Source organism: Camarhynchus parvulus, chromosome 1 (assembly GCF_901933205.1).
Source record: "Camarhynchus parvulus chromosome 1, STF_HiC, whole genome shotgun sequence".
NCBI classification, from domain to species: domain Eukaryota; kingdom Metazoa; phylum Chordata; class Aves; order Passeriformes; family Thraupidae; genus Camarhynchus; species Camarhynchus parvulus.
Window position 1 is genome coordinate 78,451,961 of NC_044571.1, and position 26,348 is coordinate 78,478,308.

The 26,348-nt window shown below is 42.5% G+C and overlaps 1 protein-coding gene across 3 annotated transcripts in view; it reads left to right on the top strand.

Moving 5' to 3' along the window:
• SESN3 (sestrin 3) overlaps positions 1 to 20,977 on the top strand; it is a 44,977-nt gene extending 24,000 nt beyond the window's left edge. For all 3 annotated transcript variants that reach the window (XM_030971373.1, XM_030971466.1, XM_030971546.1), the window contains exons 3-10: positions 1,811 to 2,008; positions 2,697 to 2,879; positions 3,289 to 3,525; positions 5,072 to 5,219; positions 7,515 to 7,630; positions 9,991 to 10,181; positions 11,459 to 11,603; positions 12,485 to 20,977. In XM_030971373.1, coding sequence (XP_030827233.1) covers positions 1,811 to 2,008; positions 2,697 to 2,879; positions 3,289 to 3,525; positions 5,072 to 5,219; positions 7,515 to 7,630; positions 9,991 to 10,181; positions 11,459 to 11,603; positions 12,485 to 12,571 — 1,305 coding nt within the window. In that variant the 3' untranslated portion in view covers positions 12,572 to 20,977. The remainder of the gene's footprint in view (positions 1 to 1,810; positions 2,009 to 2,696; positions 2,880 to 3,288; positions 3,526 to 5,071; positions 5,220 to 7,514; positions 7,631 to 9,990; positions 10,182 to 11,458; positions 11,604 to 12,484) is intronic.
• The last annotated feature ends 5,371 nt before the right edge of the window (positions 20,978 to 26,348 follow it).

Below are 26,348 nucleotides of genomic sequence, written 5' to 3' on the forward strand. Positions count from 1 at the left end.
TTCCTTGTCATGAAATAGTACAGTGAATAGAGAGGGTTTAGTGACAGAATAGTAACACACTGAAGTGATAATAACACTACTGGTGTTAAAGGCTGCTTTATTGTTGCAATGGAAAGAATATGGGCAGAGAATAATGACTTAATTGTAAAGGTTCCTATTAACACGCCACAAGGTTTTGAAAGCAGAATTTAACAAAAAATGTCTGCGGATGGAAATAAATCAGGAGGAAGTATATGCACAGTATGAAGAGGATAGTAATAGAGATGAAGATAAAGCTTAGAAATAATCATATGGCATATTGCTGTGCCTAACATAGCAACAGCACAGTCCTACAGGATTATATTTTGATTCTGTCAGCAGAATTTCTTTCAGTAACTTGCACTATTACAAGGAAAATTCCTGACAAGCTGGAGAAGATTAGAAACCTTACCAGAGACACAAAAAATATGATTTCCACAAGAAACCACTAAATGAGACAAGAATATCTTAAATACATGGGAGATACACTTGCTGAAGAATAAGGGGGACTCCTAGGAATGGAGTGAGATATATACAGGGAGATAAATGATCTCTAATGTGTGAATAAAATTCTGATGGTAAAAACATTATTAAGGACAACTGAGAAGGCATTGGTTTGGGTATAAGACACAGAAAATCTGCCATAGTGAAGATACACATGTAAAAAAGATGGAGCTGCCTAACTGTGTAGCTGCTTCTCCCCCTTCTTTCTGGGCCCACAGATTAAACTAAGAAAGTACAGTGGTGAGAAATGATGTAATATGGTGTTTTGCTTCTTTGCATGTGACTTCTATATAAGTTCTGATAGAAAAATATTTGAGACATGGTCCACTCATCAGCACATCATAAATAAGAAAACATATTTTAAATGGAATATTTCAGCAAAAGCATTTTGCTTCTTGGTTTTAGGCACTTTCTACCTTCATGTGCAGTAAAACAACTGAAATATATTCTCATTTCATGGTGTCTGCAATAGTAAGCTGGCTGGTTTATTACTGCACAGTGTCAGAATAAATAGTGGGTTTTCTAGTCTTGTGCTTGTAACTTCAGTGGTGAACATGTTGAGAATGGCTGTTCCTGGTGATAAACACTGAGTAATAGCACTCATACTGTGTCAGGGCTTGCAATGCAAGAGCTACTTACTCTTCTGCTGTTTCATTTCATCTTGTGCCCAAGGTTTGGATTGGTTGGAATAATTAAAGAACAGCTTTTGTTTAAAGAAGGCATTAAATTCCTATTCTAAATAATACCTGAATGTTATGGACAAATTAGCATTTGATCTCCTCTTCAATTATACAAGCACAGAAAGGGTAGATTGCCAGGCTGTTTCTATAATTTGGTTACATAATCCAGTTCCTCTCCATTAATTTTGAAATTGATTTTAGGGCTGAGCACTCAGGTGGTGTGTGTCTAAACAGGTTGTCTTCCATAAAGAATTTACTTTCCATTTAGCTCTTACTTACTTTCAGCTCTCTGTACAGGTTTGATTTCAGCATCTGCGACTTCCTCTGTTTCAAGATGTATAGAAAAATGGTTTTGGGTTTTTAGAAATGTATAAAAAATAACAGGTTCAGTGTAAAGTGCTCTTCAGTTCTCAGTATACAAGCAGGATCTGTGTGTGTGTATTTGCATTCATGCAGGCATGTATGTTTGCAAATACACATCCAGAACTCCATCATTGTCTTTAAGTCTGGACACAGATGAACCTTTCATGCCGCAGTGTTTTTCTCCCCAAGGCTAAAGCTAGAGAAAATCTCCCCCTCTGTTAACATTTCTCCATCTGATTTTCAAGGTTATGCAAGCAAACGGTTTGGATGAACGTACTAATCTTCTTGTGGAAGAATATTCTACGTCTGGTCGCCTGGACAACATCACCCAGGTCATGAGCATCCACACTCAGTATCTGGAGTCTTTCCTCCGCAGCCAGTTCTACATGCTGCGCATGGATGGGCCCCTTCCTCTGCCCTACAGGCACTACATTGCTATCATGGTACGTACCAGCAGGCTGTGCCTCCTCTCCTGCAACTCTGACTTCTGTATTTAAGAAAGGACAAAACCAGGAAGAATTTAGAAAGGAGAAATTAGGGTGGTATTTTGACAGAGGCTGAATTTTTGTTGTAAATTTTAATCACAATAAAACATGCCTAGCCAGAAGTTTTTCAGTGAGAGGGGAGAATTGGCAACCTACATCATACCCTCTTTCCCGCATTGATGCTCCTCTCACATGCCCGCATCACTGTGCAGCAGTAGGATGAGATGCAGTGGACTTGAGTGGACTCAAGTCACAAGAAATTCCAGAGGGACACTAGGAAAACAATTCTCTCTCTGAGGATGTTGAGACATTGCAGCAGGAATCAAGAAAGGTTCTGTGATCTCCAAGGGTGAAGATCTTGTCTGGACAAGGCTCTGAGCAACAAGTTCTAAGTCAGCTCTGTGAGGGTTCTCTTCTAGTGATCACTTCCAACCAAAATTATATTTTGCAATCCAGAGTAATCAAATATATTTTTGTTGGAGAATCCTCTATATTGTATAGATGTGCATTGCAATGCATTTGCACAAGGCCTTTTGGAATGACATTTGAACTTTTGTTATGTGTTATTAACCTGTCTCCCACCCGCAGCAAAACCAGATCACACCCTAATGTGCTGCACTGTTCACTCTGTGTTTAATTATTCCAGGCTGCTGCCAGACATCAGTGTTCCTACCTAATAAATATGCACGTTGATGAGTTTCTGAAGACTGGTGGGATTGCAGAGTGGTTGAATGGTTTAGAATACATTCCCCAAAGACTGAAAAACCTGAATGAAATAAACAAACTTCTTGCACACCGGCCCTGGCTGATCACGAAAGAGCACATCCAGGTACCTTTTCAGTCATGCCCTGCAAATACCAGTAAATGTCTGCTGGAAAGATCTGCCTAGAATTGTGCAAGTTAGGCTTGGAACTACAGGCAGAACTCTGCCTGGTTAGGCTTCATTACCCTGAATTAAAAAGTTCAGGGAAGTACTAGTGCACCAAACAAGCTGATTCTCCTGTGTGACAAAGCCAGTAAGATTTTCTTTTTAGGAATAGCATTGGCTAAAATAGCCCAAAAGAAAAGAAAGAATATATTAGATGTCTCTTTTTTTATCCAGTGAGAGTTTGTGTACAAGGGGAATATGGTATTATTGGAAGAAAGAATTGATCCCTTTTTGAAATGTGTAGTGTTTTATAGAAAATCTGGGGACCAAAAGAAATTTTATATTTACACTTGTTTTATTCTCATTTCAGAAACTTGTCAAGACTGGAGAAAATAATTGGTCTCTTCCTGAACTGGTTCATGCTGTTGTCCTGTTGGCCCATTATCATGCCTTGGCAAGTTTTGTGTTTGGTAGTGGCATTAATCCAGAGAGAGATCCAGATACATCCAATGGAGTCAGACTTATAGCAGTCAACAACTTCTGTGTCTGTGATCTTGCCAATGACAACAACATAGAAAATGCATCCCTCACAAGTAGCAACTTTGGGGTTAGTGTTGCAAGAAAATTCTTTTGCTTGCCTCTGCTTTGCATTAGAACTTACTTCCATTCTGTCCTGTTTAAATTTTAGTTTGAATATTTTGTCTACTTTACAGGAATGCTTGAGTCCAACAACTCTTACATACACTCTGGCAATTTCCAGTGCAATCTGTTGAAAACCATACTGTAACAGTGGATGGTAGTCAGAGCAGTGTGATTTTAAAAGTTAATCTCACCACCCATCGGGCAAGACTAAAACTTTGCTTTCAGCAGAAAACTCAAAGTCCCAGTTTCTTTAGACAGTGTGGCATTGACTGGAGCATTGTTCCATTCATGTTCCTAACATAGGGATTGAAAAGAAAAATGGAAAAAAAATAGAAGTAGTAGTGGTAGATAATAATAATTATTATTTTTACTTCAAGGCCTACAGTCACAAAACAGTTTGAAACACTTCCATGTAGATGGGAGGAAATATCTGAAATAAAATTACTTAATTCTTCATGCTGGCATTCCAGTCTTGAATCAACAGAGAACTTTGATTACTAAGTTAATTAACTTGATTAATTTGATTACCAGTTAATTAACTGGACATTTTTTCCTGGAAGGTGCTCTAGAATGCTTTTGAAGACGTGCCCTTGAATTAATGCCGACAGATGAATTAGCCTCATTGCCTTTGATGGAAAACCAGGATTATGAGCAGAGTTGCTAGATACAATTTTTACAATTACCAGTAGAATGTAAACATGTCATCACTCAGTTCAATCACCGTGTATTAAATTTCTGGGCTGTAAAACATGCCAGCTCATGCCATGGAGGTCCCTTATTCCCCATTTGTAGTGGGCAGAGCATTGCTGCTGACTGTGCTTATTGCTGAGCAGTGAGGAGTCTGCTTGAAACAATTGTAACTATGGGCAAAAGAACAGACTCAAAAAGATGGAAAAGAAAAACCAAATTATTTATCTTATGAAAAACCTGAATAATAGGTACAGGGCACCTGAACTTTGATGCATTTCTAGTAAAAAGAGGTCTTTTTTCCTCACAAAAGTAAGAAAAAGGATCAACATAGTGGCTGTTTTGGTTACACATAATGAAAGAAAAGTACTGATTTGCCATCTCAGGTTGTGTTTCTGTAAGGCAGTGTTGCACTGCATCTCTTCAGAAGCATATTTTCCATTGCCAATGGACTGAATATAGTTCCCTTCGTATGAAAAGTTGTTTATGGGAGACGTAGGGCACGCAGATGGATTTTCCTGAGCTGTCTATGTGGTGGAATATGAGTGACTGTGGTTTCCACACTCAAACACCACCTCTTCACTGTTAATCCCACTGCAGTAAATTACTGCAGCGGGCCCCATTAACACTTCCCAGCTCCTGTCCCCCTGCTGTGTGAAAGCTGTTTGTCTATGATGTATGTGGCAAAATGCATTCCAGCTTGAGTTTTTGTGTTTGCTGCTGCTGGCTGCTTTTAAGAACGTTTACTGTCAAGCATGAAATCTGAAGATGACATAGGTTGTCTTATCTTCTAATTTTGCATAATGTCATGGTGTTTTTTGCAGATTGCAGATTCTTTAAGTGAGCTGGAGGCCCTGATGGAAAGGATGAAGAGACTACAAGAAGATAAAGAGGATGAAGAAGCCTCTCAGGAAGAAATGGCAACTCGCTTTGAGAAGGAGAAGAAGGAGAGTCTGCTAGTAATTAGTGGAGGTATTTGGATTTTTGCAGTTCAATTTTTTTTGCGCTTTTTAAGAAAAAAATGCGTGAGGCTAGTTCAGTGACTGAAACTTTTTCTGTCCATTTCTTTATTCTAGCTCTTCATGTAGGAGATGTGTAGTAAGGGTGGTCTTACCTTTTGCTTCATCACCTTAGGATTTCTTGATTGGCAAATATCATCCTTTTTACTACTTGAAATTTAGTTTTTGTATATTAAGGGGAAAAAAGGCCTGTAGGCTTCCTTAAAAAGTAGGGTATACATTTTTCTTTCTTTTTATGTTCTGTATCATCAAAATAATTAATTTATTAATAATTATTAATTATTATAATTAATATTTAATTAATTGTAATTAATACATTAGTAATAAATATTCAGTAATGTTTCATAGGTGTAGGTTCTGTGGTGCTTAGAACTTCAATGACATTTATAAGTAGCTTTCAGATATGACATTTAGTATAGGAATAAGATGATGAGACTCAACTACTTTAGCATGTACTGCCCACCTGGAAAGGACATTTCCAACTTGCTGCTCTGACTGATCATACTGCTGTGCTGTTCCACTTCCTATCTTGTGATAGAGATTGATAGCATTTTTTTATTCTCAAATGATTTTCCAAATTTTGAGCTGAAACCTTCTTTTCCCATATTCTTCATATGCTCTGGAGGCCTTCATCTCTAACGAACTACTGAATGAAGCCTGCTTCGTACAGACAGAAAGGTGTTTTTTCCCCCAAGAAAGTATTGGAAGAAAGATTATTAAGACAATCAGAATCTCTAGCTATTTCCTCATAGTAGAAGCTACTTGAAGGTGATTGCTTGTGTCTTTTTTAAAAGTAACCACTAAAATGCTTCACATTTTAGGGCACTGTTCTTAGTGAATTTAGGTCTCCACAGCTTCAGAACCAAATGTGTTTCAAGGAATCAATGGGTTTGTGCAAGGAGCCCCAAAGGGAGGAAGAATGTACTGAGGATCAGCAGAGAGATTATTCTGTGGCTCTCTAGGAACATGGAAAAATTTGTGAAAGAAGATACATCCAGCAACATCAAGCTGGATTTTTTGAAATGGACATTGTAAATTCCTGCTGTAGTTTTCTTTGGTCAGGCAGCATCAGCAGTGCAGATAAATGGACACTCATTGCAATTTCATTATCAAATCAGGACTTCCATGAGTCTGTGCAACTTCAGGTGTTTAAGGAAAAGGGGTCATTCAAGGCAGGAGAGGTTTTTGAGTAGGGTTGCTGATAGTTTTGTTGACTTTCTTTCCTCTTTACCATTTGCTGATTTTATTTGAGGAGTCTGTGTGTGTTGGGCCTTTACCCTTTCATGAAATCCAGTCCTTGTCAGGGCAGAGGAGTGTTATGTGTACAGGTTTTTTATTCTTTGCTGAGAATTTACTGTAGCAGATGTTGTCCAGTCTTCTTCCTACACGGTTATGTTTTGATTGTTTAATGAGGCAAAGAGGAGATAAAGCACTTCTGCAATTCTTAGATTAACAGACTTTTCAAGGTACTAACAGTGGACATATGGCAACTGTTCTACCAATGGATGTGGAAGCAAGCCATGATTTTAACATCAGGGTCAAATGCAGTCAGCTATGCAGTGGTCAACTTCTGCAGAGGTAGTTACACAATCAAGCCACCTGTTTATTCGGGAGGGAAAGATTGACTCCTGATAGAGAACCTGCATGTGCTTAGTGATGTGTTTTGGAGCTCTTTGAAGATGCTTAGTTACTACAGCTTCTGGCAGAATTTCACCCTGATGTACTGTAGAGCTCTTTGCTTTCATATAATCTTCAGCTTATATTTACCAGTGGAGTGTTGTGTTGCTCTCTGGTGCTCATACTCCAGCTTACAGACCGAGCCGGTGTGATTCCTGACACAAAGGCTCATCAGTACAACATTCCTGCTGTCAAGGATCCATTATTTTGTTTCTTATGCTAACACAGTGACTTTGCTAATGATGTTCATCTTCCTGACTTAAGACAATTAGCCTCCCTCAGAAGTCAACAGAGAGAAAAGGAAACCTCCAGACAGAAGTATAGCCCATCCCTTCTCTTTTTGTAGAAGTACATTAGATGTCTGGTGTAGGCTGACATTTAATGGGCTCAATTAAAGCAATGTATCCAATACAAGCAGATGAGAATTGAAATGTTCCTTTCCTTTGTACCACTCTTCTCCTTTGCATAACTTCTAAAGTTGTCCTCTAGTCCTGCAGTAGAGTGGTAGTTGGAAGTCAGCATTAACTCATGTTCTTGCCTAAAGCAAAGCATTTTGCTGTTTTATTCCCAGCATTTGATGATGAAATAGTTTCTACAGATGTCTCCCGTTATGTTGAAGATCCTGGGTTTGGGTACAAAGACTTTGCAAGGCGAGGAGAAGACCATCTGCCAACATTCAGAGCTCAGGTACCATCTCTTAAAAGCACATTCAACTCAAAGAATGTTTATATATCTCACTACAGAGCATAAAGTGATTATAGTGGTTACATGCTCCTTTTCTTGTCCTTGTTCATTAAATAACTCACAACCTCGCATAAATCTCCCTGAGATGGAGTCTTTCACTATTTGTCAATCTCTGGCAAGGCAGTACTTGGCTTTCCACCTTACTTCAGTTATTACCAGTATTATTGTTTGAAAACTGTAAAGCATATCTGAAATAAAAGGGAAAGGTAGAAAAGCAAGAATTTCTTTTCCATCCCTTCAGATGTTGTAGAAAAAAATCCACTGGAGCAACTCTTTATTCCTGTCACTTTACCAAGTACTCTGTCCAGTGGCTTTCAATACCTGGATACATACAGGTCTGTGAGAGTGATTTGGGGAGTATTGTTCTCATATGTGCACCAAATCTCTGGACTTGGAATGCTGTGAAAGAAAAGGAATTTGTAAATATGATTACTGAGGTTTTTGTTGTATTTTAATACGTATTTCTCAGTGCTGTTGGAAGAACAGAATATACATTTTATGTGTAGATTGTCTTATATACTGACATCTTTGCCATGACCAGAATCATGAGGTTCATATTATATATAGCAGGAGGGACATTCTGGGTGGTTCTGTTCTATCTTACAGAGCACATTCATAAGCAGTCTAGAAGTAAATGGAAAGCAATGGAAGAAATCTTCAACCAAATCAGAGAACTTCAATTAAAATGACAGTGGGTGCAGGAAAACTCCATGGTCAGAAGATGTATCTGAGACTTTAAAATACAGAATCCATGATCGCTCTCAGGAAATGTATTTAGCTTTATAGCAGTCTCTGCAGAACTGGATAATTTATTCTGTGGTCTTTATATGAGCCTGAAGTAGGTTATTACTGCCAAAAAGAGTAAGGCATAGTCAGTGCCTATATATCAAACAATCTGCCTAACTACTTTAGGAGCAGCAGGCTCCCTTGGAAAAAAGCTCCAAAGAAGCTGAAATTGGAACTGAAACATCTCTGCTCTTAAATAAACAGGACAGCTTCTGGCTTACATTCAAAGGAGTCACCTTGATAATTTAACTTTATTATGTCCTACTCTTAGCAGTTGGATGTATATACCCACAGCCTCCAAAATTTTCTGCTATTAATGATATTTTAAATTTTAAATTTTAAGCATCCCAGACACCTGCAATAAGTCTAATTCTTACTCTGATAAACCAAAACTGCCTTTGTCTCTATGGTTTTAAATTTATTAATAGAAAAAGATATTCTATACACAGCAGAATGTCTTTAAGCTTGTTTTTGGGGGGAAGGTTTCACTGATAATAGGGATCAATTGCTATTAGTCAACGGCATTTTCCCCTCTCTGGGCCTTCTGGCTCTTAGAGGTTTTTGTGATGTCCTGGACACCTTTCCAGGGCTGTATGGGTATGGCATATTTCTCACAAGCCTTATAGTCTTTTGTGCTGGCAGCCAGAGGCCAAACGTGATGGTGTGACATGTTTTAGATGTTTTATTGATGCCTCCGTGAGACAACAGAGCACTATTCTGCCCTTCCCTGCTGTCCTACTTGGGGGACAGGACAGTGGACATGTTCAAGGTGCCCAGGTGAGGGCCCTGGTCTGGCAGTACCTTTGAAAAGCAGCGAGAAACAGGAAGGACATGGAGATGATGCCCTCAGTTGTTAAGATGCCATCAGTGGTGGGATGATAGAACACTTGACGAGGATGTGGGCACACTCTCACTTTCTGTGTGACAGCAGTGAGGAGTGCCCTTGCTCCCTGCTCTGGAGCAGGATGGTTCTTCCTGCTGTGCCACCTCTCTGCAAAGATTCCCCATTCCTCATATAAGCAGGCAGGCTTTTATCTTGCAATCCAGGTGCTTGTCTAAGACCAAAGCAGCCTGGATTTTATCCGTTTTTTCAGGGATGGTTCAGTACTTTACGCAATTATTGTACATCCTCGCTGGAAGTAGACTCCATCTCTGCTTGGAGCTAAGCACCAAAGCCTCCAAGAGGAGCAAGTTTTTAAACTTAAAAGCCAATCCCACATGGAATGATACTGGTCAGAGTGGCAAAGCAGAAGAAGATTCCCTAAGCACTTCAGGAGAAGCTTGGGGTTTTTCACCTGTAGGCTAATGATATCCAGTGTTGGAGTGTCACAATGTGATATTCATTGCCAAGAATTCTGGGTAAATGGAGCAGGTGATGTGGATGAAGGATTCAAAATGCAAACTCTTGGAAGAGAATAAAATCATAACTATCAGAGAACAAAAACTGTTGAGTTGTAAAGATGACATAAGGAATTCACTTCATTTGTGCCTTTATATATTTTCGTCTCTTCCTGCAGGACTATACTTGGGAAAATCATGGCTTTTCCCTTGTAAACAGGCTTTATTCTGATATTGGGCATCTCCTGGATGAGAAGTTTCGGATGGTGTATAACCTCACATATAACACTATGGCAACACATGAAGATGTTGATACAACTACACTAAGAAGAGCTTTATTTAACTATGTCCACTGTATGTATGGAATCAGGTATGGACAAAAATTCCATGGCTTAGGAATACATGTTAAAAATATGTAAACAGAAAAATAAACTATGTGTAAAGCATCATTTTAGGTTGGGTGTTTAAAGTGGAGATGGTACCTCTGTCTGGAAGTTAGAGTGGTTTTGCTGGCATATCAGTATAATTTCTCCTTCCAGTGCAGAAAATGAGACAGGATGAAAATTTTTACAGAAATGTCTTCTCTGAAGCCAGCCTGTATCCTTCATTTAGGAAAAACACCACCCCTAAGCAAGTTCACAGACAATGCCCAGTTGGACAGGAGTGTTGATTTGCTGGAAGGAGCTAGGAAGGCCCTACAGAGGGCTCTGGATAAAGGCCCTACAGAGAGCTTGGATAGGCTGGATCAGTGGGCCAAGGCCAATTATGTGAGGTTCAGTGATGCCAAGTGCCGAGTCCTGCACTTGGGTCACAACAACCCCAGGCAGCACTACAGGCTGGGGGCAGTGGCTGGGAAGCTGCTCAGTGCTGCTGGGGGTGCTGGACAACAGCAGCTGAACATGAGCCAGAGTGTGCCCAGGTGGCCAAGAAGGCCGATGGCATCCTGGCACTGGTGTGGCCAGCAGGAGCAGGGCAGTGACTGTCCCCCTGTACTGGGCACTGGTGAGGCCACACCTTGAATCCTGTGTTCAGCTTTGGGTCCCTCACTACAGGGAGATTGAAGGGCTGGAGCATGTCCAGAGAAGGGCAGTGGTGCTGGGGAAGGGTCTGAAACACAAGTCCTAAGAGGAGCAGATGAGGCAGCTGGGGGTGTTTAGTCTGGAGGCTCAGGGGGCACCATATCGCTGTCTACAACAACCTGAGAGGAGACTGTAGCCAGGTGGGGGTCAGCCTCTTCTCCCAGGTAACAAGTGACAGGATGAGAACAAATGGCTTCAAGTAGCACCAGGGGAGGTTTAGTTTGGATATTAGGGAAAATTTTTTCACAGAAAGATTTGTAAAGCTGGAACAGCCCACAGAAGTGGGAGAGCAACCATACCTGGAAGTGTTCATAAAATGGTGGATAGGTCACGTGGTTTAATGGGCCACATGATTGTGGTTTAGGGTTAACCATTGGATTTGATGATCTTAAAGGTCTTTTCCAGCCTTAAAATTCTATGATCCTACTAAGCATTTCAGATCCTCTCTTACGTGGTTTTTGGTCATGTATGATAAATGTTCCAGTTCCCAAGCTTAAGAGCATGATGCTGCAAAAGACAGTGCTTTTAGAAAGTTACATCAAGCAGAATGATTGCTTGTGTTGTGTAGGTATGATGACTATGATTATGGAGAAGTGAACCAGCTACTTGAACGCAGCCTGAAGGTTTACATAAAGACAGTGACCTGCTACCCAGAGAGAACCACCAAGCGCATGTACGACAGCTACTGGCGCCAGTTCAAGCACTCGGAGAAGGTATGTGCTCCAAAGCCAAAGTGGCTTCACAGAGACTCCTGTGCTGTTTGAAAATTAAAATATGAGGACACCTAAAACAGCAGCATCTGTCACATGAACTGTTTTAAATCAGAGGAAAACAAATGAGACTCATTCCTTGAGTGTTAGATACCAGTTTGACAAAAATACTTCTTAGTGTGCTGGAGATAATTTTTATTGTTATTATTTTGAGTTACTTCTCCATAAAATTGAATGGACAACTGTAAAAGAAAAGTAAAGATACTTTACTTTTATAAGGTTTTAAAGATAAACTTGAGAATGCAGAAGTAATCAACTATACCAATACTTGGGATTTGGAGATAAAAAAATACCTAAATATATATATATATGTATACTTTATAGTGTTCTTTCAGCAATAAAAATGTCAACATGCTTTCAGATATCACATTAAATGCTTCCTGAGAAGGGTTCAGTGCATGAGTCCCTGCTAGCTTATCTGGCATGGAAACTGTTCCTTATTCTGTTCTCCTATATAATGGTCACAGGTAGTAGTAAAGATAACCAAATATAATTTATTGGTTAGAACTAATAGTTCTAACTTTAGTTAGAACTAAAGAGCTAATGCCATTAGGATGCAAAAAAAGGTTTAAGGGTGGCTTCTCAGATGGAAGATTGCTTAAAGCAGCAGTTGAGGCTAGTTCCTTGCAGTCCTGGGATATTGTCCATATTGGCATCACTACACAGCTGTTTCTAGAGGAACTGTAGTCCTGCAGCAGGGTACAGGGAGAAATGACAAAGTTTTCTTGCAGCGATACTTCACTAAAGAATAGAATTTTCAGCCTGAATGAATAAACCATGTTGCATTCAGAGGTGAGCTAAATGGCTGATGTAATTCTTTACAGGTTCATGTCAATCTACTTCTGATGGAAGCTCGGATGCAAGCCGAACTTCTGTATGCCCTTCGTGCCATAACTCGTCACTTAACCTGAAGCACTCGCTGGCCAGGAGTACAGGGGCTTTTACTGAGTATGTAAAGACCTTTCGAAATAGATACACACCAGAAGCTGTTTGTGATGTAGCATCAGGTTATTCAATTCTCTAGTGTCAAAGTTTAGCCGTGCTTCTTGGCGGCTGTAATGTGCAATGACGTGTTTTATTTTCTTGATGCTTAACATTACTAATGATAACAAAAGTAACACTGAGGAGCGCTACTCTGCATTGTTTCCGGCTGGATTTCTGCACAGCGGTCAGGATCCTGGAACTGGTTTTATTGTATCCAATCCTTGTGCTTTGTTCTTTAGGCACTGAAGTGCTTAGAGACTTCTTTTTCCAAGCAATCATTTTTCAGATGAGTGGAGTCCAGCAGAAGATCAGTTCTGCCTGTCCTGAGAACGTCCCACCACGTCGTGACTCGCGACAGAGACACGCGAGCTGTGCTGCATCGAATTGCCCACTGGATTCTCCTGTGTGTCCTGGAGACTGCTGCCAGTCACTGTCTTACTACAGCAATTGGAGGTGATGCAAGATGTGGATGCAAACATCGAGCACACTTTAATGTGAAATTAATCTTGATAAATCCTACAGCATGCTACTGAAGTGCAAAATTCATTCACGCTTTGTCATGCCCCTTTGCAAGGAGAAGAAGCCTCACGAGTTGCCATTTCAGCCACACTTACTGTGTTTCAATCATGCATAGTCTTGTTTTACTGACAGTCACCCTCAGTTGTCCTGACAACATCCACGCTCATCACGTGTTGCAATTTGTTTAGTTGGCACCTATAAAATTAATACACAGGCTGACCAAAAATAGGGTTGTGGGGTTTTTTGCACTCTCTTCTTTATCAATGTTTTAACTAAGGAAAGTAAAGGAAGGCTAGTATATCTATTCTTTCATATTGGATGTATGGAAAGTATTTCCCATAACTTTTTCATAGCATGAAATTGTAATATTCAAAGTTTTAAAAGTTTCTATGCATTAGTGTGAGTGAACAAAAGAAAAGTGCAATATTTAAAAAGAAAGCAAGCTTTTTTCCCTGACATGCCACTGCTAAAGTGTCCTTCTTATATAGCCATAAAGAAATTGTAAAACCAAATTTCTTTATTGTCCAAGGCCTAGCAGTTTTGTTTTAGCTTTTGTGGCTTAAGACAACCTGATACTGAGATGCCAAAGCATCCCCAAAACAAAGCATTTTTGGACAAGCAGTAATATTGGGGAAGGGAAGAAATAAGCTGCCAAAAATGTCACAATTTTGTGCTGTTTTCTGTTGCTTTTGACTAATTTTTGAAAGCACAAAATGTTGATATTTATAGCTTTATTTTGTATTGCATTTAAGGAACCAGTGAAGTGCCTAAAGAGATGCTTAAACTTACCCAGTAGAACACAAGTTAATTGCTTCAAATTTGTCTGTTGGTTTGGACTTTTCATATTTCTTTTGAGGAGCATGACCTTTATTTCTGTGGTATACATTCAAAACTAACTGGACAGGTTTATTTTTAACGTTCTGTTGGATTGTAGTAGTTAATGCAGGACTTTTTTTTTCATTGGTGATTGCAGAATAGTTAGGAAAAAAATACTACCAGTCATATTTTGACACTTTCCATTTACAAAACCATGGACCAGTACTCTACTAAAGTTAGTTTTCTCTTTTCTTCCTTTTCTTGATCCTTGCTTTGACTTTGCATGTTGTTTTTTCTGCTTTATCTGTCCGTTCCAGATTGGAAAGCCCAATGATTGTACACTTTTCTGCACTTTCAGACTGCAGACTCTGCATGTGAAAACCTTTTGAAGAAAAAAATCAGTAATTTTTTTTTTAAGTGTCATGTTGGCTATTTAGAAAACCACCCAACAGACAGCACTGGTCTGTCTGCTAGAGAGCATTGGGTAGAACATCAGATTTATTTATCTTGTATAGCTAACTGCAAAGATTTCTCAGAAATACTGAGATGCTCTTATGTGTGAACTTAGATTTGCTTTCTAAATTATTATGATCCTTTTCCCCCCCTCTTGTGATTGTAGTGGCCATACCTAATGGCTTCTGCTGAGAGAAGTTTTTATGCAATACTTCTGGGTTTTTTTCAAGTGATGGGAACTGTTCAGTACTACTTTAAATTTCTGTGCATTGAGAAGTTAAGTAGTCCTCAAGAAGCACAGCTGAGCTCTGGAAAGGAGGTGAAACTAGATTGGGGTAACTAATATGATGGCTTAAATTCCCCTCAGAAATGCAAAGACTTCTGGAGTAGGTTGAGTTTTACATTTGGAAACATGAGTGCCTTTACTTCTTTCCTTATGAAATATACTCGCCAGCTCAAATGCCTTCATGAGCAAAGTACATGAGCAGATTTGAAATACAGAAACCATAAATGGATTGCTTCATAAAACTTGTAGTAAACCAGTGTTTTGTTTTGGTTTTTTTAAGTGCCATATCAAGTCCCATATGGCCTGCAAGACATTCCATCACAGGAAATGTCACTGTACAACTAGTTTGCTATTTCTCTCTTTTTTTTTTCTTTGATATTACATGCAAACTTGAAACATCTGGAAATGTTTTCCACGTGGCATTTTTTTGAAAGTATTGCATTTACAGTGCAACAATTTATAGCCTAGTTTTTATACACAACTTTGGGATTTTTAATAGATGTTTGCTCAGAATAGGTGTTTAAAGTCAGACAACACTGACATACACTTTATGTGTGCTTTAGGTTCACACTCTGCCAGCTTTCAATGTGCAAGTGTTCTTGGAAATTTTTTTGCATTTTTAAAGCATGCATGAATGTGAATCTTCACACTTTGTTCATTAATCTTTTTCTTAAGGGTACCATAATGATTGGAAGTGTAGATCCTCTCCCTCCGTGTTCCTTCATCGGAATTGGTAATTACCAGCATTCATGTTAGTCCACAAAATCCCAGCTGTGACCAACATAAAAACAAAGTGTACAGTCTCCTGTCTGCTGAGGAGAAAGCCTGATAGGTACAAATTAACCAGCTAGCACAGGGAACACTGTGAGTAGGGAACAGAGCTTTTGAGCATGAACAGCTTCTTATCATTGCAGAGTCACTTAAAATGTGTGTTGCTGTAGAGTGTGTCCTTGCTCTATTTTTTTTGGTAATGAAGAGAAGTGAAAAAGGTGCCAACTGGAGAAAGCATTTGCATTTCCCAGAACACTCTACCCACAGCTGAATTTCATGAGACCATCATTATACAAGAACAGAAATAATTGTTTAAACAGAAATAATAATTTTAAATTTGGGTGCAGTTTGTGCAGATAGCTACTACAGCTAGTGCTGTGGTGTCCTATGAGAATTTTGGTGAGCTGTAGATGGATTTATTTTCATCAAGACTGAATTGAAACATATATCCTTTGTCCTAAAGTCTTCATTAAAATGAAAATCACAGAATCATAAAATCTCCTGAGTTGGAAGAGCCCGCAAGAGGCCCAACTCCTGACCCTGCACAGGACAGACCCAAGAGTCACACCATATGCTTAGAGCATTGTCCAAACACTTCTTGAACTCTGTCAGGCTTCTCTGGGGAGCCTGTTCCAGTGCCCAACTACCCTCTGGGGGAAGAAACTTTTCCTAATATCCAATACAAGTTCAGGCCATTCTCTCCAGTCCTGTCACTGGTCACCAAAGAGATCAGTGCCCTCTCAAAGACTGTGCAGACTGCAGTGAGCTCTGCCCTCAGTCTCCTCCAGGCTGAACAGACTGAGTGCCCTCAGCCACTCCTCATGTGGCTTCCCCTCAAGGCCCTTCACCATCCTTGTGGCCCTTCGTTGGATGCTCCCTAATAGTTTCATGTCTTGCATATTGTGGCACCCCAAGCAGCACATAGCACAGTGGGACAATCCCCTCCCTTGCCCAACACCTTGATCCTTGAAAAGGATTTACTTCAGCTGTAAGAGTTAAAGAATTGCCACTATCAGCTCTTCCTACATATTAAAAAAAAGCTTTAAGGACAGGAAAGTCAGTGCTTATAAACAATTACAAATGTAAGTATAGATTTAGAACAGATCAGAAGAGAACAAAAGGGAAAACATTTTGTTGCTCTATTACTTGAGTTCAGAAAGTCAAAGCACCAGATTTTTCAAGTGTATTTTTGTTTGTAGTGCTACTGATATTTTCATGGGATTTGAAAAAACCAGCTAGCTGCCTAAATTTCAATGGGGATTTAAGCACCCAGGCACTGAGCAAAATCCTAGAAGATGCCCACTTGAATGTTTGAGTCAGATTTTTAAAGAAACTGAATCACCTAAATAAAATAGATTAAAATTAATTTCCATAGAGACTAAAGGAATAATATGCACCAGATCTATGTGATTCACAGTGATTGTTAATGAAATGAGTTGTTTTGGGCACCTAATGTAGACTTAGAGAAATCTCTCCTAAAGCAGTCAAACTGTAAGCCACTGCTCTTGCAGAACAGGTTCTCAATGTTTCTCATGCATGTGTGTTTTCCGTGAACATAGGCTTACATTTCAGGCTCATGATCCAGAATTTGGACTCCCTTTCAGAAGAGCCAGATTGTTTAGGCTCTACTTGCAGAAAACATTCATTGGTGGGAGTAAGTGGATAGCATGTGCCTGAACCGAAAATTTTTGGATCAAAAGAAATACCCCAAATCTTCTTGATCTCAAGTGATGTTCTTTCAGTTACTTTCTGTAGATGTTTGGATCCTTCTCCCATAAATAAGGGGTGATGTTGCACAAAAGAAAGGAAGAGGGAGTGGATTTGTTGTAAATGAACTTTGCCAGAGCAGGTCTGACTATAAAGCTGTAAGATTTAGTTGCTGTTAGCAGTCATTCCAAGAGTTGGACAAAATGTCAGTTTTCATTACCTGAACTGCAGGTTTACTGTTCCTCATGTCCCCCAGCACTATGTTTGTCTGAAAAGATGCATCCACCAGCTTTCCTATATGTGGGAATTGTAAGTGAAACATTTTATCTCCAAATGAAAATTAATATAGTATTTCATACCTACTGCATAGATTACAGGTGTGAGAGATGGAGAGAGCACAGTAGTATGAGGAAACTTCGAGAGCATCTTGATCAGTGTTAATTTATTCCTTAGAGCACATTTCCTGGCAGGTGGTCATGCTGCTGCTCCCTCAGTCTGCATCAGGTCTCTCTTGCAGATATTTAATCCTTTGCTGCTCATCAGGGGAAAAATTGTCATTTTCCAACCTGCCACCACCCCTGTCCTGCATCAAGTGCTTCCTGTTTTCCCAATTCCCACCCCCAAGCAGCCTCCCAGCTGCAGGGACAACCTCCCAGCCTTAACCTTGAAAACAAGGTTCCTCTGTCACTGCCTGTTGGTAAGGGCAGAGGCTCTTTCTTGCATTTAGAAACACTTAATTGCTGTAGTAGAATATTTCTGGACAGGAAAATGCTAAATGTGGTTCAAAAGGATGAAACTCAGTATTTGCTTAGTAGTGTGTCAAAGAGTTACAGAGTCAAAGAGTGTCTGGAGTTACAGTAAAAATGCAGTGGATTCACTAAGGAAATTCTTCTTTGGTGAAATGCCCCATGCTTGAGCTATCAGCTGTGCAGGTTTCTCAGAGGGACATCTAACAGGGAATTTGAGGTCCCCTTCTGCCAGGCAGGCTTACAGGGCCACCTGGCTGGCAGTCCCTGGGGTGCCTTGCAGCCAGGCAGACTGCATCCAGCCTCTGGAACAAGTGGATCTGGGTTTTTCATTTATCTATAGGAAAAAATCCAAATGCACATTGTGGAGCAGCTGCTGGAGACAGAGTTGGGTGTTCCTAGGGTACTGATTATCATCAGGCTTGTGGAAAATGGAAACCTTGTTCCTGACAGTAGCTAGAGGTACTGGAGATGCCAATTGTTACAGTAACTGTGGGGAGCAAGGCAGTCTGTTGGCATCGGGAGGCACAGACCACAGGTGCTCCCAAGGGGACACAGCCAATGCAGGAGGAATTGAGGGATTGGTCAGCTGAAGAAACTTCCCTGATGTGTCTGGGAGGTTATTTTGTGTGCCTGTGCATAGGGGAGGTGGTGGAGGATGCCTCCTTCCATGGTGTCCGGAAGGCTTCTTTGGGAGCAGAGCTGGGACCCTTCCCTTACTCCAGAGATGGAGTAGGGGAAGGGAACCATTCTGCCCAAGAAAAACTTGCTGCTGTTGAGTTGCATTTTCTCATCCCCATCAGCCCTTTGAAGGGAGTTTTGAGGCAAAATGGGTCAATCACTAAGCATTGTGTCTCCAGCTGAGGAGTCTGGGGGAGCAGCAGCAGCAGCAGCAGCTCCAAACACCGACAGTCCAAAACTGTGTCTCATTCCTCACTTCATGCTCATGTCGTGCCACCAGACCAAAACCTCTTCCCTCCAGCCCAGCTGCCATGTGCCCAGGTGGCTGCAGGAGCAGCCTGCTCATGGTGGTGGGTGACGTGGCCACTTTTAGGGGGAAAATAATAATATATAGGCTACAACCCTTGGACTCTGATAGGCAGTGCAGTCAGAGGTCTTTTCACGACTGTGACCAGAACTGGATATGAACTGTAGCTTAAAAAAATAGGAATTTTGCAAACTTGAAATCTCTGGATTTTACCCTTTTCTCCTTTTGCTGGAAAGCCACACGATGAATGTATATGCTTTACCTTTCTATCCGACATAACTGAAAATCAGACTGCCAACTCCTTGTTTTGTATTAGCCTTTTTTTTTTTAAAAAAAAAAAGGAAAGTTTGTGAGCAATATATGTAGCATGCTGTGAACGTCTGTTTTGACCTTTATAGTTACTCTTTAATCCATCAGTATTAACACCAGTTCTTTTTTGTGTTCCCCTTGGTACTTCGTATGCAGTGTAAGCAGAAGCTGTGATCGGCTTTGCAGTCCTGTGCCATGTTACTGTAACTCCTTGATTTTTTAGGAAGCACCTGACTGTGGGCCACCCTGGGGCAGGTAGCGTGCCCGTACACGACTGCCACTTCTCTTGTACCATGTATAGTTCTAAGTAGAATAAGCTTTTTAACAGAATATTGATGCGGTTATTGATGAGTCACGCAGGCTGCAAGTGTCTGGTGTGTGAGAGTCTTTGTATTTATAGTTGTTGGGGTTTGGTTTTTTTTGTTTTGTTGTTTTGTTTTGTTTTTTTTTTAATTCATAAAGTAGCAAACTTGATAAACATAGCCACTTTAAACTGCTCTTGCTAAACAGACCCTGCTGTAGATAAAATACCACTGTAGATACAGGGAGAAGCACCAGCCGACCTCTCTCGACTGTGGGAGCCAAGCCCCTCTCTGCACAAAGCACGAGCCACACAACCCCCTGTGTGTGACCCAAACACAGCCAGGGCTGGGGCCTGGTGTCTGTTTCAGCCCCTGTGCCTGTAAGCCTGCTGCAGCTGCCTCCCACACTCTGCTCACCAGTGCACGGGGCACGCACAAGCTCGCTGGCGTTGAGAGGGATGGACAGACCAGCTGCTGGACCACGAACATGGTCATAGCACTTCTGCAGCCAAAAAGCTTCCAAGCCTCTCTCGAGTGCAAAAATTAGCCCCTGATTTGCTGACTGCAGAGCCTGGCACATGGGGGCAAGAAGCAGCACTGGCTCCCTGTTGGCAGCCGTGGGTCTGAGCCCCCTTGGCTGGGGCAGCAGGCAGGGCAGCGCCGTGCCCAGAGAGGGGCATTTCCTTGCATCTCCCACCTCTGACCCTCTGGACAGGGGGTGAATTGTACCCAGCCCAGCCCAGCAGCTGCCAGCTCCTGCCTCCCTGTGCTATGGCCGTGCGGGCGTTTGGGAGGGTTAAGGACAGAGCTCTGATACTGTAGCTCCCTGCCACCACCAGGAAGGGAGGAAGTGTGGCAGCTCTGTGGGTCCCACAGTCCCTACAGCATCCTGTGGGCAGTGGCACATCTCCTGTCCTGCCTCCCAGGTCACCACCTGTCCTGAGCCCCAGGGATAGGCCACGGGCTCCATGCTTTCATGGGAGGTTTGCCTGCAAGGTGAGGCAGCTGCTAGGAGCTCACTGTGGGTTCCCACAGCAGCTTTTATAATTTCTTTCCTGTTGTTGCTGGTTGGGTTTGTTGTTTTTTTTTCTTTTTTTTTTTGAAAGGACAGACTGACCTAGTGGGATGGAATTTTGTGTGTGTGACTTTTGTTAGTTTTTAAGTTACCCGACTTGAATTTATCTGAACAGATGCAGAAGGAACTTTCTTTTTTTGTGAGTTAAGAGACAAAAACACATTTTTAAACAAAGGAATCGTGTATTAACATTTTAACAGCAATTCATAAATCTGCACTTTTTATGAGGTTTTGAAAAATCTATTTATAGGTACGGAACAATGGGGTTTGTTTAAAACTGTATCGCATTTATACTTGCTGAAATTACTTTCATTGTTATCAGTAGGAATTTCATTGGTTAAATAAAATTGATAAAACCTGACTCCTGCTTGAGCCATCATTTGCCACATGCTGGGGAACACATCTCTAGAGCAGAACATCCTGTGTTTTGGGACAAATCCAGTCCTCAAAGTGTCCTTCCTCTCCATGCCTTTGTAGTGGGTTTTAATTTATGTATCATTCAATACAGAGATTATTTAATCCCTCTTCCAGGGAGACCTGGGCAAGCCCCAGGGCAGAAGTGGGTGAGAGCCATAAAAACAGGAAGGGCAAGCAAAGATGAGAGGAAATGTGTGCTGAGGGTGCTGGCTCAGGTCAGTGCCAAGCTTACCTGGTGGTCAACTTGTCCCCAAGTCCCCAAACCCTGCCCCCTGCCCCATCTATCCCCAGAGAAGGGTGACTTAGTGCTGAGGGATCACCAGGTCAGTTTGTCCTGGGGGAGATGATCATTTCCCCTCAGAAAGACTAAACTAGTTAACACAAGCTGCAGACTTGGGATATTTCGAGTGTAGCTTTGCCTCCAGCTGCAGGATGCACAGATCACAATAAGATAAATACATGTATGTATGTATGTATGTAAATATCTGCACATATATAAAGTGCTTATTTATTTGCTTTCAGTGGGAGTTCCAAAACTCTGAGAATATCTGTTGTCTTAGGTCCAGGTCCCTTGGTACAGGTGGTGTGGCTGTCACCTCCAGTCAACAGAGCAGCTCGGGACTGGGAGGGGCACCATGTCACCTGCACCACGATGAAAAAGATAAAAATCTTGTAGCATTCCTCAAAGCCAAGGGCTGCTGTGGAATTCCTGCTTTAGCCCTTAGAAGTCCCAGAGCATGGATGATCAGCAGGACAGGATACTGCCACCCTCAAGTGAGCCCTGCCCTGATTCTGGTCCCTGCTCACACTCAGTGTGTGGTGTGAGTGCTCAGAGGGGGGTACCCAGCCCAGGAGAGGACAGCCTTGCTCCCCCACACCCCATCCTCACCTCTCCAGCTGGTTTCCCACTGCAAATTCAGAGCCAAAAACCTTTGTATGTTGGTCATTCCCCAAGACCTCTTTGCCCATCCTCCTGGGCCACCACTCTGCTGTTGTCTATCCCCTGCCCCCTGTGCCCACTCTGGACACCACAGGGTGGTGGCAGACCAGGGACCATGTCACAGGGATTCTCATGTGCCCACACACCGAGTTGCTGTGGGACAATCTCCCTGCAGCCCATGGTGACAGCTGTGGGATGTCCCTGGGACCTGGCAAAGGGCCATGTGTCTCCCAGCACATCCCTGGGGAGACACCTGGCAGTGCTGACCCCAAGCCTCACCAGGTTCCTCCCTCCTCATGGAGCACAGGGGGATGCCCTGGTGTGCCCCATGGCCATCAGCCTGGAGTGTGGGCACCCCCAGCCTCCCGGCTGGAGCCAAGAAGCCATGAGCATTCCAGGGTGGCTGGCAGAGTGGTGTGCCACTGCCCATGGATACTGGCTGCCCACTCCTGGCCCAAGCAAGCCCACAGCTGTAGGGCTGGATTTCCACTTCTGCTGGGGTCTCCTTTGCTTCTTCCCAGCTCCTCGTGCCATAGCATGGAGGAGAAAGGGTGACCAGCCCCAGACCCTGTACAGAGCCATCGGTGGATCTGCTCTCCCAAGTGTGCATTAACTGAAGTGCACCCACCTGCACCACTTCATTTCAGCACTACACGCTTAATTAGACCAAATTTTAGGCAATGTGGGTACTCCCCCCAAAAGCTTTTAGTTGGATCATGATGGAGTTATCTGGTGAGGCACCTGGGCAGAGAACCAGAAGCTCTACAAACCCAAGCAGGAATTACATAGATTTTAAATAACATCATTCATCATGCCAATGAGCTCATGTAAACATTACTGATTTTTTTGTAGGCTTTTCGATGTATAAGGAAGATGATTACTGCACTTGTATTCCCTGCTAAATTAAAACCCTCCTCATCTTCCATGTGTGGTTTTTTTTTCCTCAGGCTTTTCTAAGGCCCTTGGAGCAAAACTGGAATCTTTCTGATTCTTTCTGACATGTGGGACAGTGCTTTTGCAGAAGGGAAGCCCTCATTCTCCTCCTCCTCCTTCTCCTCCTTCTCCTGCCTGGGGCTGGTGTTCAGATAATGAGTATATCCAGGCAATAAAACATAGCCAAAATCTAGATACAGCAAATGCAACAAAACGTGATTACAGTCAAAACAGAAGTGTTTTAGCAGTGGTGAGCTGCAACACTCAGTGCTGACTTGCTCAGGAAGGAATTCCCAGCAGTTTGCTGCCATAAGGTGCAGCCCCGTGGAGGAGGGCTTAGCTTCAGCCCAGACCCCCTCCGCCCTGCTGATTTATGTCCCTGAAAGCTCCAGAAGGGCTGGGCTGGGCAGGTGGTGCTGCCTGAACACAGGCGTTTAATTTGCCTTGCAAAATTACCTAGCTACTCTCTCTAGGCTCACTCTGCAATGCATGGAGAGAGTCAGAGACTCCACCAGAGGGTGGCATCTGCCCTGAATCTCCTGGGGGACTCTGATCCGCCTCCACCCTCCACGTCAGGGGAAACGCGGCTGGGATGCAGCGTTCAGCTCGCAGAAGGTGAAACTGCAGCTCACATCTGCAATACAGCACAGTGATGCTGAAAATATCAGCTGAAAACATGGTATTAGAGTTAAGCTAACTCCTAGGCTTTTTCTTTTTTTTTTTTCTGATGAAAAAACAAAACAACAAAAATACATTTTTTGTGAAAAACGGGAACAGGAACAGTTCCATTGGAGGCATCATTACCAGCTCTAATTAGCAGACCTGAGTGCAAATCCCCACAACCACAGAGGTCCAAAGCCTCAGTGCTGTGTCCACAGGAGCCCCAGCAGTGCCAGCAGGACACGTTGTGGGAATGTGCTCAATGGTGAACACCTGCATCTGTTCACAGCTGGAAATGGGGGACGGAGAAAGAATGAGATGCTGAATAAATTCCTCAGAGAAATAAAGAACAGAGACCAGGTTCCCATATAGATCCTACACCACCAAACCGCCCTTGGGTTGGGAATGGGGGCATGAGCTGAAGTATTACAGGATCCGGGAATGGACAAAATTATCCTTCATCACTGGAGCCTGAGAGCCTGTTCATTGTCTTTGATCACACATGAAAGTTGATTGTAGCCAGGAGCAGATCAGTCTCTTCTCCCAGGTAGCAAGTGACAGGACAAGAGAAATGGCCCCAGTTTGCACCACGGGAAGTTTAGTTTGGAGATTAGGAAAAATTTGTTTACTAAAAAAATGGTCAGGCATCGGAGCAGACTACTTAGGGAATTGGTGAATCACCACCTTGGAAGAGTTCAAGGAACACATGGATGTGGCACTTGGGGACACAGTTTAGTGGTGCATTTGGTAGTGCTGTATAGGACTCGATGATCTTAGAGGTCTCTTCCAACCTTAATGATTCTGTCTGAGTAGTCATCCTCAGCTGCTGTGGTGATAAGCCTCAGATTTGCACCCCTCTGACACCAGGACAGCCACTGTTACCATACAAGCCTCTTCTGCAGCCATGGGCTCTGTGCCCTCACAGATCCCTGGGAAGGCAGCCCCTTGCCCTACATCAGACACTCATCTCATTTTTGCAGGGTGTAGTGGTGTTTTCAAGTGCAGGCTGTCACCTCCACTGCAAAGGTGTACCTCCTACAGATGCCTGAGGGTGAGGGATGAACTCATCCAACCCACAAATGCGCATGTTTTCCATGAACTCAAAAAAACTGGGCCAAGTTCTTTGGGAGCTGGATTCATTCCACACAGGTCAGGCCAAGCTGTGTGGTTGAGGTACACACTGTGGTTAATCCCATCTGTTTCAACAGGGCCACACACAACCCCCACCACCACCCAAACATGGCTGTGAGCACTGCAGGTCATGTCCAGCAGCACTCAGGAGGCATCAGGCCCTGATATTAGTCCTACCTGCATGGAAAGATTTAGTAACCCCTTCCAAGGGGCTGTGGGAAACACCATCCCACCTGTACCATCATCTGGGTGAGCCATGTCAATGGACACCTCAAAGGTCTTCAAGGGTGATGGGACAAGCCCCATCAGCCCCCAACCCCAGCCAAGCTTCATTGGTCCCAAGTGAGGTGTCCAGGTAAAAGTCAGGTGACATATTTACACTGAACACAGGGACCTCTGTGCCTGCAGAGAAGAAAATTTAAATGGGTACATTTAGATAGCATAAATCCAGAAAGAGATGTCTCCATGAGTCTATTGTGTCATCCCTCTGGAGCTGCTTCACTCACATCGGCAGCTGGTCAATGTTGGATCAAGCAGAGACCATTTCTCAGCCCTTACTGTTCTCTGTTTAGCTACTGGCCATTTGGTTTCACAGAGTCATGGAATGCTTGGGTTGGAAGGGACCTTTAAGGGCCACATAGCTCAACCTGGGACATCTTCAACCACAACAGGTTGCTCAGAGTCCCACCCAGCCCAACCTTGAAGGTTTCCAGGGCTTTGGCACCTACTACCTCTCTGGGCAAATTATACCAGGGTTTTACTCATTGTAATTTACCTCAATTTAAAAGGAAATTTCTTCCTTTTATTTAGTCTGATGTTCTTCTCCCATATATCCTCCCCTGCTCACCAGCACAGCCCTGCTGCAGGTCCTGGCATTGGTCCATAACCATCTCCTACCAGCATGTACTGGGGATTTGGAAAAGTCACACAGTGACATCTGCTCCAGATGTCCATTCTTCACCACGTTAAATTAGATTAAAACATCAACTTATTAATAAAGATGATACTGCAGAAGATTTTGAAGCCTGTGCTTCAGTTTTGCAGGCAACTTTGCTGCTGGCTTAGTAGAAAATGGCTTCTACCTCCCAGGAACACTGTCACTATTTCAGTATTTTTGGAAAGGAGACAAGGTTTTTTCACCCTTACAAATGGAGAAAATCACACATGTGCTAAGATGGGCCATGGCTGAAGGATATGCCTCTGAGACAGAAAGAGCCACATTCACATGCCAAACCTGCTGTTAGGCAGGAGTGGGTGCTGAATGTTGACATCCAAACTGCTAATCCAGACCCTGGGCTGCTCTTGGATGTTTCCTGTCCTTGTTCCAACCTGGACTCGAAAACTGTTTTCCACTAAAAATGGTCTATTGCCATGAAAAGAGCCCTGTATGATAAATCACCCCATTCTGACAGAATATAATTCCTTGGAGATTTTCCAACCAGCTGTAACACTAACACCACTGGAAAGTCTTTAGGCGTTTCTGCCTGGCTGGAAACACCAGTTGTGTGGAAATCAATAGCAGATGTTACCCAGTGTGAGATCCACCGAAGTGAGTCCAAGACCCCAGGAGTCTGCGCAGCCAAGAGAAATCATCCCATGCCAAACCCACAGTATTGCAACCTCACTAATACACACACACCCTGGACACACC